Source organism: Octopus sinensis, linkage group LG2 (assembly GCF_006345805.1).
Source record: "Octopus sinensis linkage group LG2, ASM634580v1, whole genome shotgun sequence".
Lineage (NCBI taxonomy): Eukaryota > Metazoa > Mollusca > Cephalopoda > Octopoda > Octopodidae > Octopus > Octopus sinensis.
In genome coordinates this window covers 207,033,818-207,050,094 of record NC_042998.1, presented here as the reverse complement: position 1 = coordinate 207,050,094, position 16,277 = coordinate 207,033,818, and the positions used below count along the sequence as shown (strand labels likewise).

The window sequence follows — 16,277 nt, the reverse complement described above, 5'->3', positions numbered from 1 at the left end:
ACTTCAAGACTTCATACAAGAGCTTCATCAATCAGGGCACACTAAAAGCTATTGTTTCATTATTGATCTTCAAAGAAATAAATATCTGTTTATTGATTGCAAAGTGGTTGGCATTAGGAAGGGCATTGAGCTGTAGAGACCATGCCAAAACAGACTATTGGTGTTTGGTGCAGATCTCTGGTTTGCCACCTTGTCAAACCTATTTCTTTACTACCCACAAGGGGCTAAACACAGAGAGGACAAACAAGGACAGACAAATGGATTAAGTCGATTATATCGACCCCAGTGTGTAACTTGTACTTATTTAATTGACCCTGAAAGGATGAAAGCCAAAGTCGACCTCGGCGGAATTTGAACTCAGAACGTAACGGCAGACAAAATACCGCTAAGCTTTTTGCCTAGCGTGCTAACGATTCTGCCAGCTCACCACCGTGTTAAACCATCCAACCATGCCAGCATGGAAAACGGATGTTAAATGATGATGATGAAGATAATTCAAACAAAAATCCTAAATGGCCAACCTAACTATCCACCTGTGTGTGTGTGTGTTTGTATATATATAAAATTAGTGTACAAATAAACGCAAAAGAGGCGACCCTTAACAGGCAGCCTTACATGCTAGAAGGAGCAGTCAAGACATCCAAATCCACATTTAAGCGCAATTTTGAAGGGAATCAAAAATAAAAACTTCTACCTTGTTTTTTTACAGCCATACCTCTAATTAGCAAATAAAATAATTTGCTAGGCGAAGTTCTCATCAGTGGCTACGCCAAAACACTAACATATAATTTAGAGACAGAATAACACACGTCTCATCATTATATATTAAATTTTTTATCAAAATTCACCACGCAAGCACAGTTTCAGTCGGCAGCAAGTGAAAAATGCTGAATTAATATATATATATGTGCGTGTGTATGTGGAGGTGCAATGGCCCAGTGGTTAGGGCAGTGGACTCGCGGTTGTAGGATTGCGGTTTCGATTCCCAGACCGGGCGTTGAGAGTGTTTATTGAGCGAAAACACCTAAAACTCCATGAGGCTCCGGCAGGGGGTGGGGGTGATCCCTGCTGTACTCTTTCACCACAACTTTCTCTCACTCTTACTTCTTGTTTCTGTTGTACCTGTATTTCAAAGGGCCGGCCTTGTCACTCTCTGTGTCACGCTGAATATCCCCGAGAACTACGTTAAGGGTACACGTGTCTGTGGAGTGCTCAGCCACTTACACGTTGATTTCACGAGCAGGCTGTTCCGTTGATTCGGATCAACCGGAACCCTCATCGTCGTAACCGACGGAGTGCTTCCATCCATCCAGATTTATAACTTGCTTTCAAACAGAACCATGAGCACAGAGACACAAGACAGGTTATAACAATTTGCTATCAACAGGTTTTCATAGCAAGAAACCTTTAGTGGCTCATTTTAATACTGTATACATTAAATTATATTATCATCATCGTTTAACATCCGCTTTCCATGCTGGCATGGGTTGGACGATTTGACTGAAGACTGGCGAACCAGATGGCTGCACCAGGCTTCAATCTTGATCTGGCAGAGTTTCTGTAGCTGGATGCCCTTCCTAACGCCAACCACTCCAAAAGTGTAGTGGGTGCTTTTTACGTCCCACTGGTATGGGAGCCAGAGGAGGCTGGCAAACGGCCACAATCGGTTGGTGCTTTTATGTGTCACCGACACCAGTCAGGCAGTGCTGGCATCTGCCACGTTCGGACGGTGCTTTTTACATGCCACCGGCAGAGGTTTCTTAACTTCAATTTCCATTTGATTTTTACTTTGATGTTGGCGTTAACGTACTTGACTCAATAGGTGTGTGTATATATATATATATATATATATATTATATATATATATATATATATATATATATATACACACACACACACACACACACACATACACACCACCAAAAATGTTATAAGTCTTGTAAAATCTCACATTGCCAAATCCAAAATGGAAACGTTTTAACACCATTTTATATGTTGAAAACAGCAAATACAAAAGCATTAGACCTAAGGTTATGCACTAAAGTCCACAAATAAGAAATAAGGGTTATAGTTTTGTTTATAAAAGTGCAGTGACTGTGGGAGACAGAAATAGTGTAAACGTGTACCAGTAACACACACACACACACACACACTAAACTATTCTACTAAAATGAAGAGCTACGGTTCCAGAGAAGGAACTGGTGGTTAGCAGTGGAGTTATTCAAACCAAATAGTAAAGCTTTCCTAGAGGTTTTACGTTTATTTTAGAGTTTTTTGTTACTTTTTTTTTGTTTTTTTACCCTTTTAAACTTGGGTTGATTGTTCTGTCTAAACCTGACTGAGTGTACTGGTTTCTGAAAGAGAGAAAGTTGGGGAAAAGAAAAAAAAAGACGAAAAACAAAAAAAATACCGGTAGCTTGAATTCATCATTTAAAACAATGGCTCTCAACCGTGGTCCATGTAACCCTTGGGGATCCGTTGTTAAAATATGTGCAATAATACAGGGTGTCCATAAAGTCTCTTTACAATTTAAAAGAAATTATTACAAAGGCAGTTGATGAAATATTTTAACCAGATTTGTTTTATTTTAATGATTGTTTATTAAAGTTTTTATTGATATTAAATTTTTGTGTTTCACATACTCTGTTGATGGAAGGGAACTGATTCACTGAACCCCTACAAAATGAGGATGAAGCATTCCTCAAGCGAGTTTGTTTTAGTGACGAGGCAACTTTAATGTTTCAGGGAAATTAAACAGACACAATGTGAGAATCTGGGCATCAGAACACCCCCATGTGACTAAGGAGCTTCAACGGGATAGTCCAAAAGTGAATGTGTGGTGTGGAATCATGAGCAATTGAATAATTGGTCCCTTTTTCTTCAACGAGGCAACAATTACTGCAGATGTTTACCTCGAACTTCTGACCGAATATGTGGCACCACAACTGATTGATTTACAACCAGCCATCATTCTCCAGCAAGATGGTGCACCACCACATTGGGGACGGTCTGTTTGTCAGTTCCTCAGTCAAACATTTCCAGACCGATGGATTGGAAGGGATGAGTCAATTCCACGGCCACCGCGTTCGCCAGATATCACTCCCTTGGACTTCTTTTTATGGGGTTATGTAAAAGATATCGTGTATCAAACAAAGATACGGGACATTGCTAACTTGAAGCAAAGGATTCGTAATGCCATTGCCACCGTTGATGAGGCTATCCTACAGTGAACATGGCAAGAAATCAAGTACCGTCTTGATGTGCTTCGCGCAACTAATGGTGCCCATACTGAGGTCTATTAAATAACAGTTAAAAAAACTTTAATAAACAATTATTGCAATAAAACAAATCTGGTTAAGATATCTTGTCAACTGCCTTTGTAATAAAATTTAAAAATTGTAAAGAGACTTTATGGACGCCCTGTACTTCTACATTCGACAAAATATTTTAAATTCTTGACAAAATTCTACAAAAGGTACAAGGCCTGAAATTTTGGAGGAGGGTGTCAGTCATTTAGATTGATCCCAATACACAACTGGTACTTAATTTATCGACTCCGAAAGGATGAAAGGTAAAGTCGACTTCGGTGGAATTTGAACTCAGAACGTAAGGATGGACGAAATACCGCGTGCTAACGATTCTGCCAGCTTGCCACCTTTCTATAAAATTCTTGATAAGGTTTAATTATATAAGATTTTTTTTTACACCTAAAATGACAATGGGGCCTATCTGAGGAAAAGAGGAACCACAGGGGTCCATAGGAAAAAAAAAGGGTTGAGAAACACTGATTTAAATAAAGTAAAAATAAAAATACAACAAAAAACAAAATATGAAAAAAAAGGAATTGTTGTTTCTCTCTCTGATTTCTGAAGAAGTCTGGGAGAAAAGAGGGGGGGGAAGGGTCCAGAACCTCAGCTATTGCGATGGTGGGGAAACGGTTAAAAACGAAGGAAATAGGACTGGAAGATGAATTGTAATAAAGGGAGGGATCAAATGATGCAAGCATGCACAGGCAAATATGGGGTGAAAATTAGGGGTTCTAAAAGAGGAGAATGTGAGAGAGAGGCAACATGCATGAATAAAACAAGGGAAAAAAAAATACAAAAATACAAAAAAAACAAAAACATATCAAGGTTTGATGGTTAAATCATGGAAGTGTGTATAAATGTGTGTATGAGATGGGATATATATTACAGGTTTAACAATATACAGGAGGTCTGAGAGAGAGAAAAGAGGGGGGGAGAGGTTGTGACAAGGGAAGGGCATGAGAAAGACAGAGATGGCAAAAAGGGAGAAAGGGCCCCTTATGACAGAGAATATGTGACAGAATCCTCTGAGTGGATGTGGTAGACAAAACTGTGTGTGTGTGTGTGTTGTGTATGTTGTGTGTGTGTGTATGTTGTGTTTGTGTATGTTGTGTGTGTATGTTGTGTGTGTATGTTGTGTGTGTGTGTGTGTGTTTGTGTATGTTGTGTTTGTGTATGTTGTGTGTATGTTGTGTGTGTGTGTTGTGTATGGTGTGTGTGTGTGTGTGTGTATGTTGTGTTTGTGCGTGTATGTTGTGTGTGTATGTGTGTTGTGTATGTTGTGTGTGTTGAGTGTGTGTGTGTTGTGTGTGCATTGTGGTGCATGTGTACCTCAGTCTTGACATTCAGGTGATACTTGTAGATGAATATCGTCGTACAGGTGAGGTCATTTATTTCCAGTCTTGTGTGAAAAACATGTCCGGCCATGGGGAAACAGGTGGAGACAGGAAGGGCATCCAGGTCTAGAAGACCATGACCTGTCTCAGCAAATTCCGTCTGACCCATGCAAGCATGGGAAAGTGGACGTTAAGAGGATAATGATGAAGGGACAAGGTGAGAGAGGGAGAGGGAGAGATGATAAAGTAAGGCCATACGATGGACAAAGACAGAAAGGGCAACGAGGGGTGGAGGGGGTTTGGCAGTAAGGGAAAAGAAAGACAGGCAGACCTTCCTGAATATCAATCATGTTGTCTATACAATCAACAAGTCACATATTTTATGATGAAACTGTTTAACCCATTTGTGCCGAAATTTTTCTAGTGAATGAAATTGCTGGAAAAATTAACAGGCTACGGATCGTGGCGCAATGGATAACGCGTCTGACTACAGATCGGAAGATTGCAGGTTCGAATCCTGGTGAGCTCACAACTTATTTTGCATTTACACTCAATCATTTTTTTAAAGGCGGTGCTCCAGCATGGCCACAGTCAAATGACTGAAACAAGCGAAAGAGTAAAAGAGGAGACACTATTATTTTGACCGAAATAACAGAAAAAAATTTCATTGAAATTACTTTGATACAGAACCTGTTTCATTCTTTGATACAGATCATACACAAATCACAATTTGTATCAAATATTTGTTTTATACCCTTGTAAATTAAGGGTCAGCTTAACCCTTTAGTGTTTAAATTATTCTGTTAAATGTAATACTTCTTCATTCAAATTCATCATCATCAATTTGAATTAATCAAGCATTATCTTATAGCTTTGAGGTTTCAATGATGTGATTATTTATTTTTAGAGTGTCAATGTAGGTTAGGTGTGAGAGGCCAGATATGGCCAGTTTGAATATAAAACGTAGAATATTTGAGCCGGATATGGCCGGTTTGAACACTAAAGGGTTAAACAGACGATCGGCATAAATGGGTTAAGATATTTCTCGAGAGTATATACAGTAGAGTGTATGTTTTTTTTTTGTATTTGGAGGAGGTGTGTGTATTTAGTAATTCATGCTACATACACATATACATACATGCAGACATCCAACTTTTGCCGTGCACTCAATACAAACAATACACAGAATGCAAAATATAAAACAAATTTGATATCGAAAAAGGAAAAATGCAACAGAAAAACATTTATATAAAACCTGACATTTACAAATGGATATGGTAGGTCATGGTTGGGTTAAAGCTAGATTTTTTTTTTTAATCATAAACCTTAGTCTTTGCCAAATGATATGCAAATAAGAAATCTTGGGTATTTGGTTTGTACAAGGAATAAAACCCAAAGGGCCTCGATGTATCAGTTTACCGTATTTCTCAATGTAACTCAAAACACTTTTGCCAGAGGAACTGTAGAGTGTAAAGGAACTTCTTGGATTAAGATTAAGGGCTAAAGAATTATCTAATAGCTTTAAGGTCATATTGCTAATGAAATGGACGACCGATGAGTTCCAGGTTCTAATTCCACTACATGACACTCCAACCGTTTGTCTTCTATTCTAACCCCCTAGTCTACCAATGCTTTCTGAAGGAGTCGGGAAGGCAGAAACTGAAAGGATCTTCTTTATAAGAGTATTTTCAAGAATGTTTATAAAACCATTTCAAGTTCCAAATATGGATGGTGACATCAGAACTTGCGATTGGGCTCAACAAGTGAAATTTGGTCAACAAAATCATCAATGCCCATTTTCCATGCTGGGTTTGACAGGAGCTGGCAATATCAGGGACCACACAAGGCTCCGCTGTTTGCTCTGACATGGTTTCTATGAATGGATGCCCTTCCTAATGCCAACCACCAAGCACTTTTTACATAGCACCATTACCAGTACATTTTACATGGCACCAGCACAGTTGCCTCCTATGTAGCACTAATATCAGTACTTTTTACAAGTCTCCAGCACCGACCAGGTATCTTGCAAGACAAAAATCCCTCCTAGCTTCGTGCTTTTGAATTCTCTGCAATAAAAATCTCTTCCTAGAAAAACAGGTAAGAGTTAGATTTGGGGTTAGGTTTGGCCATAAAAACCCCACTTCAAAATCTGCTTCTGCTCCAATCTGATCTGGCAATGTTTCTACAGCTGGATAACCTTCCTAACGCCAACCACACAGAGAGTGTAGTCAGTGCTTTTTACGTGCTACCAACATGAGGGCCAGTCTGGCGGCACTGGAATCAACCACACTTGAATGGTGCATTTTATGTGCCACCAGCACGGGAGCCAGTCAGGCAGCATTAGCATCAACCTTGCTCAGATGGTGCTTTTTACGTGCCACTGGCACAGGAGCCAGTCAGGCAGTACTGGCATCGACCACGCTCAAATGGTGCTATTTACGTGCCACCAGCATGGGGGCTAGTCCGGTGGCACTGGCACCCCTAACTTATAGACTTTGAAATCGTACCCATTGCGGAAATTTTGGCATGAATCATAGCAGTAAACTTTTACCCCTAGTATGAGGAAAAGGTACCAGTTGTTCGGCTGAAAGAGAAAGTGGCGTGTGAGACTAGCACCCTATCCAGAGGCAGTAGTCATCTCATTCCATCACTATCATGAAAACCAAATGAACAATATCATTCGTTTCATATATTCCTCGTTTTCCCATGCTGGCTTGGCTTGCAAGGGCAGGATTTTTAGGGCTGTATATTCTGTCCCCAACCTGTATCTAGTTTTTCAAGAAAGAGGATTTGTTTTTCTGTTCTTGAGGAATTAGGGAGTGCTGAGTTAGGGGGTTCTGTTGACCAGGAATGTCAGCAAACACCACCAGTTGCAACCCAGCTACAAACGGGGACACCCCTGTTTGTAGTTGAGCTGCAACTGCTAAGGTCACCGCTTGTAACTATAGGCAGTTAACATTAACACACAATAGGCTTCTTTCAGTTTCCATCTTCCAAACTCGTCAACCTGGGATTATAAAAGAAACTTTCCAAAGGTTTTGTAAAGGGATACAGAACCTAAAGCCACATCATTAAGAAACAAACTTCTCAATCTCTGCCGTTTTGCTCCTTCCCTCCTGAGTGTGTGTGGGGGGGGGGGGAGCAAAAGATAATGGTCTGCTTTCATTCCAAAAGAAATCTATTCATGCCACACCCTACTTATCTCAAACATATTCTCTTCTGAGTAGCGCTTTATTATACACACTGCTGGGTGGTTGGTGTTAGGAAGGGCATCCAGTCGTAAAAACCCTGCTAAAACAGACACAGAAGTCTGGTACAGGCTCCAGCCTGGCCAGCTCGTGTCAAACCGTCCAACCCATGCCAGCATGGAAGGCAGACGTTAAACGATGATGATGATGAGGAGGAGGAGGAGGAGGATACAACAGCAATCTTGTGACCCTGAAATGAACACCTTTCACCAAATACTGAAACCTAGGATATTAGGAAGGTCTACCTTTAACTGTTTGCAAAAAAAAAAAATATATATATATTTTTTCTCTTTTCTCTTGTTTCAGTCATTTGACTGCGGCCATGCTGGAGCACCGCCTTTAGTTGAGCAAATCGACCCCGGGTCTTATTCTTTGTAAGCCCAGTACTTATTCTAACTGGCTTCCATGCCTGTGGCAAGTAAAAGACACCATTCAAGCCAGTGACATGTGTAAAAAGATTCGAGCAAGGTCGTTGCCAGTACCACCTGACTAGCCCCCGTGCCAGTGGCACATAAAAGCACCCACTATACTCTCGGAGTGGTTGGCGTTAGGAAGGGCATCTGGCTGTAGAAACTCTGCCAGATCAAGATTGGAGCCTGGTGCAGCCGTCTGGTTCACCAGCCCTCAGTCAAAAACGTCCAACCCATGATAGCATGGAAAGCGGATGTTAAACGATGATGATGATGTTAGCGTCTTATGAAGCTAAATTTATAAGTTCTAAAATTACAGAAGGATTTGTTACTGGGCAGTTTAGCTTAATGGTAAAGCACTTGACGCATAATCACAGGGATGTGAGTTCAAGTCTCATGGCTGGCCAGTAACACATTTTTCTGCAATGTATGGAGAATTTATCCTGTTCAAGCTATTAATTAGCATTATCACGCATTTGTGAATAATAAAAAAACTTTATTTCTGTATATATAAATAAATTTAAAAAGTATTAATTTAATCACCAATCAACATGGACAAAATGAAGAACCATGCATGAAGAACACAACACAACTAGAGGGGTGGGGGGGGAATGAATCTTTGAGGATCAGTGCCACCAGATTTTCTGACATCATTAAAAATGCAAGCATCTACAGACACGACTTTCTGACATCATTAAAAATGCAAGCATCTACAGACACGACTTTGTAAACAAACTACAGTTACCGTTCTTGCGGAAAAGAAGGGAATTCAATAAAGAAAGGATACATTGTTCACTATTTCAAAAAAAAAACAAGGAACACTATATTGATACATAAAAGAAAACAAGGGGTTTCTTTTTCTCTCATGCATTCACGTGATTTCCATAAAACATTTAAAATGGAACAAGTTTGAAATTATCTCCACATGTCTGCCTGCCTCTATTGTGGCTGGAATTGTGCACATTCAACCATTCCCTTTTCACTTTTTTTTTCCCCAGTCTTAAGTGAAAACGTACTGATTATAGAGGTCTCTATGTAAGCCAAGAAGTTAAAAAATATATTTACACAACAACAAAAAAAAGAAAAGACAGGCACCAACAAGAGAACACCAACACTGACTTTGGAATACAAACAAACTATTTAAAATCTTTTGACGTAACATCCGATACTTGGAAGATGTGTTTCAAATGCCAAATGTAGGGCAGAAGAATAACATGCCATCATCATCGTTTAATGTCTGCTTTACATGCTGGCATGGTTTGGACGGTTTGACTAAGGACTGGCAAGCCAGAAGGCTGCACTGGTCTCCAGTCTTATCTGGTAAAATTTTTACAGCTGGATGCCCTTCCTAACACCAACCACTCCGAGAGTGTAGTGGGTGCGTTTTACATGGAATCAACCACGCTTGAATGGTGCTTTTTACGTGCCACTGGCACCGACCACGCTCAGATGGTGCATTTTACGTGCCACTGGCATGGAAGCTAGTCCAGTGGCACTGGCACCCCTAACTTATAGACGTTGAAATCGTACCCATTGCGGGCATTTTGGCATGAATGATAGCAGTAAACTTTTACCCCTAGTATGAGGAAAAGGTACCAGTTGTTCGGCTGAAAGAGAAAGTGGCGTGTGAGACTAGCACCCTATCCAGAGGCAGTAGTCATCTCATTCCATCACTATGGAAACTGGGTTTAAGCCCTGGCTGGAAGGAACTTTAAGAATGGTGAATGATATTAAGTGATTTATGGCTGCGTGGTTAAGCGGTTTGCTTTGAAACAACGTGGTTCCAGGGTCAAACCCTGTGTGCAGAATCTTGAGTTAGCGTCTTCTACTATGCATAGCCTTGGATTAACCAATAGCTTGTAAGTGGAATTTGGTAGACAGAAATTGTGCAAAGCCCTGTGTGCATGTGTGTGTGCGTGCATGCCACTGTATGTGTGTGTGTGTGCCTTTCACTGATGTATTGTTTTATTCTTTTACTTGTTTCAGGCATTTGACTGCGGCCATGCTAAAGCAAATCAACCCCAGGACTAATTCTTTGTAAGCTTAGTACTTATTCTATTGGTCCCTTTTTCCGAACCACTAAGTTATGGGGATGTAAACGCACCAGCATCGGTTGTTTAGTGATGTTGGGAGGACAAACACACACACAAACATACATATATAAACATACGACGAGCCTCTTTCAGTTTCCATCTACCAAATCCACTCAGAAAGCTTTGGTCGGCCCAAGGTGCCACACAGTGGGACTGAAACCAGAACCATGTAGTTGGTAAGCAAGCTACTTACCACACAACCACTCCTGTGTGTATCAGTGAAAGAATAAAAATGTCAAGAAGAAAACTGAGAAATTTGTGCTCTAAGAACAAAGTCCCTTGAGATATTTGTTCCCCACCAAATTATAGACACTCCCGTTATTGTTGCTCTAGGTGTGAGAAAGGCAGTGAATAAGTGCCTACAACCAACAACACTAGCATTTACAAACTACAAGAGGAAACCCCGTCCGATTCCATCCTTCCTCTCCTTTTGCTTCCCCCGACACTAACCATTTGAACTAAAATAAAACTAGCAATTCTTAAAACACTACTTACCAACTTACTCGATATAAATCGTTTCGGATACTAAAAAAATTAAGAATTGAATAAAAGGTCGTCTTAAACGGTTCTTTTAACGAGAAGAAAAGAAAGAAAAAAAAAGAGATACATCAAAAATCTCATAATAACCTAAGGTTAAAAAAAGAAAAAGGACAAACAATATACCTTTGTGATAACTTCAAAACCTGGTTCGTCTTGTTGGTTAATCTCCATGCCAGGTAAGTCTTCGTTAAACATGACAGCCATTTCATCAAGTGGACGAGAATTCATGTGAGACGGTTGTAGGAGAGCATCTCGGAAGAAACTCGTGACTTTTGAAAAACCTCCCAAAGTAGTCGTGTACGGATCATGGATAAATTTCTGGAAAAGACAAAAGAAAAATTCTCTCTTTTTATATTTATAGATTTCGCTGAAGGGCGTGGCTGTGTGGTCAAGAAGCTGGCTTCCCATGCACATGGTTCGGGGTTCAGTCCCACTACACAGCACCTTGGGCAGACGTTAAACGATGATGATGATGATGACTGAGTAACTTTTTACATGATACCAGCACAAATGGCAATGCCAAATGGTTTGCAAGACTAGGAATCACCAATTACCATTTCTGTGATGCCTTAATCCAGTGCTGACTAGAAGTGAATGGGGACCAAAGAACTGGGAGTGTGGGTGGGTGATGGTTGCAAGGGCGTATGGGGGAGGTGAGAAGGGAATAAAACAAAGAGCACTATTTACTATTTTACTTGTTTCAGTCATTTGACTGCGGCCATGCTGGAGCACTGCCTTTAGTCGAGCAAATCGACCCGGGACTTATTCTTTGTAAGCCCAGTACTTATTCTATCGGTCTCTTTTGCCGAACCGCTAAGTGACAGGGACGTAAACACACCAGCATCGGTTGTCAAGCAATGCTAGGGGGACAAACACAAACACACATATATATATATATATACATATATACGACAGGCTTCTTTCTGTTTCCGTCTACCAAATCCACTCACAAGGCATTGGTCGGCCCGGGGCTATAGCAGAAGACACTTGCCCAAGATGCCACGCAGGGGGACTGAACCCGCAACCATGTGGTTGGTTAGCAAGCTACTTACCACACAGCCACTCCTGCACCTATGTGGAATGGTTTGAGCAATTGGTTTTAGACATGGAAACCCTGCTCACTGTTACTCAGTCAATCATAATGGAGGAGTAGTACTTCATTTGAGTCAATCAGAAACAATGAGGATAGGGGAGACGACTAAACTGTGTCTCTCGCAGCTCGATAGTATCAGCCAGTACCATATTTGGACTAAATGAAATTACAATAAACCCTCGACTATCACAGGTGTTATGTTCCAAAACACCCCATGACGGATGAAAAAATCCGTGATGGAGAAACAGTACTCTTTTACTTGTTTCAGTCATTTGACTGCGGCCATGCTGGAGCACCGCCTTTAGTCGAGCAATGCTAGGGGGACAAACACAGACACACACACTTATATATAGATACAGATATACGACAGGCTTCTTTCAGTTTCCGTCTACCAAATCCACTCACAAGGCATTGGTCGGCCCGGGACTATAGCAGAAGACACTTGCCCAAGATGCCACGCAGTGGGACTGAACCTGGAACCATGTGGTTGGTTAGCAAGCTACTTACCACACAGCCATATTTTTTAACATCATTTTTGGCTTACAGGTGCAGGAGTGGCTCTGTGGTAAGGAGCTTGCTTACCAACTACATGGTTCCTTGGTTCAGTCCCACTGCATGACACCTTGGGCAAGTGTCTTCTACTATAACCTCGCGGTAACCAAAGCCTTCTGAGTGGATTTGGTAGACGGAAACTGAAAGAAACCCTTTATGTATATGTGTGCCTGTGAGTGTATGTATGTGTATATACACCAGCACTACCCAATTCCCATCCCCACATTTTCACACCTATACATACACGCACACGTCCATACCACCAGCCCCCTTTCACACACACATACATACTCTCTTATACACACATGCACCTTCGTATTGGGGGTCATCTTTACTTTATCTCTCCTACTTCTTCACTCTCCTGTGTGACCCTTCTGCCGAGTCAGTCGCCATGATAGATCGTTAGCCACTACACACATTTTTTTCACCCCTTGTTTCTCTCCTAGTTTTTTTCTGTGTCCCTTTCTGTAGAAGAGCGTAGGCTCGAAACGTAAAAGACTTTTTTCTATTCCTGAGCGTTATACTAATACATCTGTTTGTTTTGTACACTACCTGTCTTCGTCTTTTTTTTCATGAACTCCCCTATATGTATATATATATATATATATATATATATATATATATATATGTATGTGTGTGTGTGTGTCCTCTCAGCAACATCGCTTGACAACGAATGCCAGTGCGTTTACATCCCCATAGCTTAGTGGTTCAGCAAAAGAGACCGATTCAATAAGTACTAGGCTTACAAAGAATAAGTCCTGGAGTCGATTTGCTCGACCAAAGGCGGTGCTCCAGCATGGCCAGTCAAATGACCGAAACAATTATACATGCAAAACAACACCATGGAGGAATCAACATGGTGAGGGGGTTACTGTATGACACACCAACAACTCTACAAACCAAAAGACTTGGTACTAATATAAGAAACTATAACTGTCGACTTCTTGGAGATTCAGTCTTTAGGTTTACATGTACAACACTTACTCTTTACTCTTTTACTTGTTTCAGTCATTTGACTGTGGCCATGCTGGAGCACCGCCTTTTTAGTCGAGCAACTCGACCCCGGGACTTATTCTTTTGTAAGCCCAGTACTTTTTCTATCGGTCTCTTTTGCATCTTTGACACACCAGCATTGGTTGTCAAGCAATGCTAGGGGACAAACACAGACACACAAATATATACACACGCATATATATATATATATATATATATATATATATATATATATATATATACATATATACGACGGGCTTCTTTCAGTTTCCGTCTACCAAATCCACTCACAAGGCTTTGGTCGGCCCGAGGCTATAGCAGAAGACACTTACCCAAGGTGCCACGCAGTGGGACTGAACCCGGAACCATGCGGTTGGTAGACAAGCTACTAACCACACAGCCACTCCTGCGCACTCCTGGCAATAAGGTTTTGATTTCTTGCCAGGCCTTCTTGCTTAACCCTTTTACTACGGAATTTCGGTTGAAATACACTGCCTTTATTTCAATTAATTTTGAGAATAATGAACATTTTATCAAAATTTGGAACTTAACTTAAAATGAATTTTGATGAAAAAGTTTTAATTAGATCAATTTAAAACAGATTTGTTTCATAGAAGCAGGAGCAATGGTAAGGGTGGGGTATCATAAGGATTACTCAGGCATTTCAAATCTTACTATGATATTCTAAAGGCAGATTTTAATTGAGAACTCATGGAATCTCCAACAGGAGAACAGGGATGCCTCCCTTCCATGTAAAAAAAAAAGAAAAAAAAAATCGAATGAGAGGAGCCTATAAGTAGTCATTCACTTTTGCTAGAAATAGCCTTTAAATGTCCCTCAAAGCACAACACTGAACGCATAGACATAGCTGTGGTTAAGAAGTTTGCTTCCCGACTTCATGGTCCTGGGTTTGGTCCCACTGGGTGATACCTCTGGCAAGTGATGTCTTCTATAACCCTGGGCTGACCAAAGCCTTGTGAGTGGATATGGTAATGGAAACTGAAAGAAGCCTTTGTTTAAGTGCATAAGTGTGAGTATGTTTGTGTTTTTTCATCTTGACATCATACCATCATCAGCAGCATCATCATTTAACATCCATTGTCCATGCTGGCATGGGGTGGATGGTTTGACTGGGCTGGCAAGGCTGCACCAGAATCCAGTCTGATTTGGAATGGTTTTCTATGACTAGATGTCCTTCCTAACACCAACCACTCCAAGAGTATAATGGGCGTTTTCACGTGCCACCAGCACAGGTGCCATTTATGTGACACCAGAGTGCGTTTACGTTCCACTAGCACAAGTGCCAATTTGCAAGGCACCGGTATCTGCCATAATTGCAATTTTGCTCAGCTCAATGGGTCTTGTTAAGCATGCTGTAAACCGGTAGTTCTCAACTAGGATCCAGATAAGATTTTTGGAGAAAAGTTGGACTTAAGAGGCATCAGATGTGGTGTGCAAGAGAGATGACTGCGCTAGTATGGTCATGTGTTGCGAATGGATGAGGATAGCTGTCTGAAAAAGTGACACACCCAAGCAGCTGAAGGAACCTGTGGAAGAAGTAGACCCACAAAGACCTGCGATGAGGTGGTGAAGCATAACCTTCGAATATTAGGCCTCACCGAAACAATTACTAGTGACCGAGACCTTTGGAAATATGCTTTGCTTAAGAAGACCCGGCAAGCCAAGTGAGACCATAACTTGTGGCCTATGCCAGTGGTGTATAACCAGCCCAATTATGGATACCCCTCATTCATTGGACAATAAACTTTGCTTATGAAGACCTTTTGAGGCAAGTGAAATCAAAATTGCTGATGTGGCCAATGACAGTACTGCCTGATTGGCACTTGTGCCTGTGGTATGTAAAAAGCCCCATCCAAGCGTGATTGTCACCAGGACTGCTGACTGGCTCCCGTACCAGTGGCATGTAAAAGCACCCACTACACTCTCAAAGTGGTTGGCGTTAGGAAGGGCATCCAGCTGTAGAAACCTTGCCAGAATAGATTGGAGGCCGGTGCAGCCACTGGGTCTCCAGACCTCAGTCAAACCATCCAACCCATGCCGGCATGGAAAATGGACATTAAACGACGATGATGATGATGATGACATAAGAAAAATAGCAAATTGGGGATCGACAACAGTACACCATGGGTAAAGGAACAAATTTTGCTTTACATGCAGAAACAGCGAGGTTTCTTTCACTAACATTTTACATAGTTCAAACTACACACGTTAATTTGTGAAAAGCAAAACAGGAATGTTAAAAGAAGTGTCTATAAAACTCATTTTTAAGCATTGAATGGTTATAGGGGTCCACCAAAATACAACAGTAATCAAAGGGGTTCAGAGGTAAAAAGGGGTTGAGAACCACTGGTGTAAATGTGTGTCATTCATTTCCAATCTGGGGGAAAAAGCAGGTAAAAGTTGGGCACAGGGAGGGCATCCGGCTGTAGGAAATTTGCCTCAATGAATTCCATCTGACCCACAAAAGCATGGAAAAGTGGGGCTTAACCCTTTAGTGTTCAGATTATTCAATCAAACATAATACCTATTGATTCCCATTGATTTGATTTAATCATGCATTATCTCATGTCCTCAAGATCTTGATGGTGTAATTACTTAATGTAGAATAACATTGTAGGGTAGGTGTGAGAGCCTGGATCTGGTCAGTTTGAACATCATCATCATCATCATTTAGCGTCCGCTTTC

At 41.0% G+C, this 16,277-nt stretch overlaps 1 protein-coding gene across 6 annotated transcripts in view; it reads right to left on the bottom strand.

Moving 5' to 3' along the window:
- The window catches only part of LOC115228580 (TBC1 domain family member 15), a 60,877-nt gene that overhangs the window by 17,960 nt on the left and 26,640 nt on the right, over positions 1-16,277 (bottom strand). For 3 of the 6 annotated variants that reach the window (XM_029799154.2, XM_029799144.2, XM_029799157.2), the window contains 2 exons: positions 11,057-11,251; positions 2,301-2,354 (listed from right to left, as the gene is read on the bottom strand). In XM_029799154.2, coding sequence (XP_029655014.1) covers positions 2,301-2,354; positions 11,057-11,251 — 249 coding nt within the window. Of the gene's footprint in view, positions 1-2,300; positions 2,355-10,888; positions 10,919-11,056; positions 11,252-16,277 lie in introns of all 6 variants that reach the window. The other 3 variants (XM_029799164.2, XM_029799168.2, XM_029799149.2) reach the window with 2 other exon arrangements.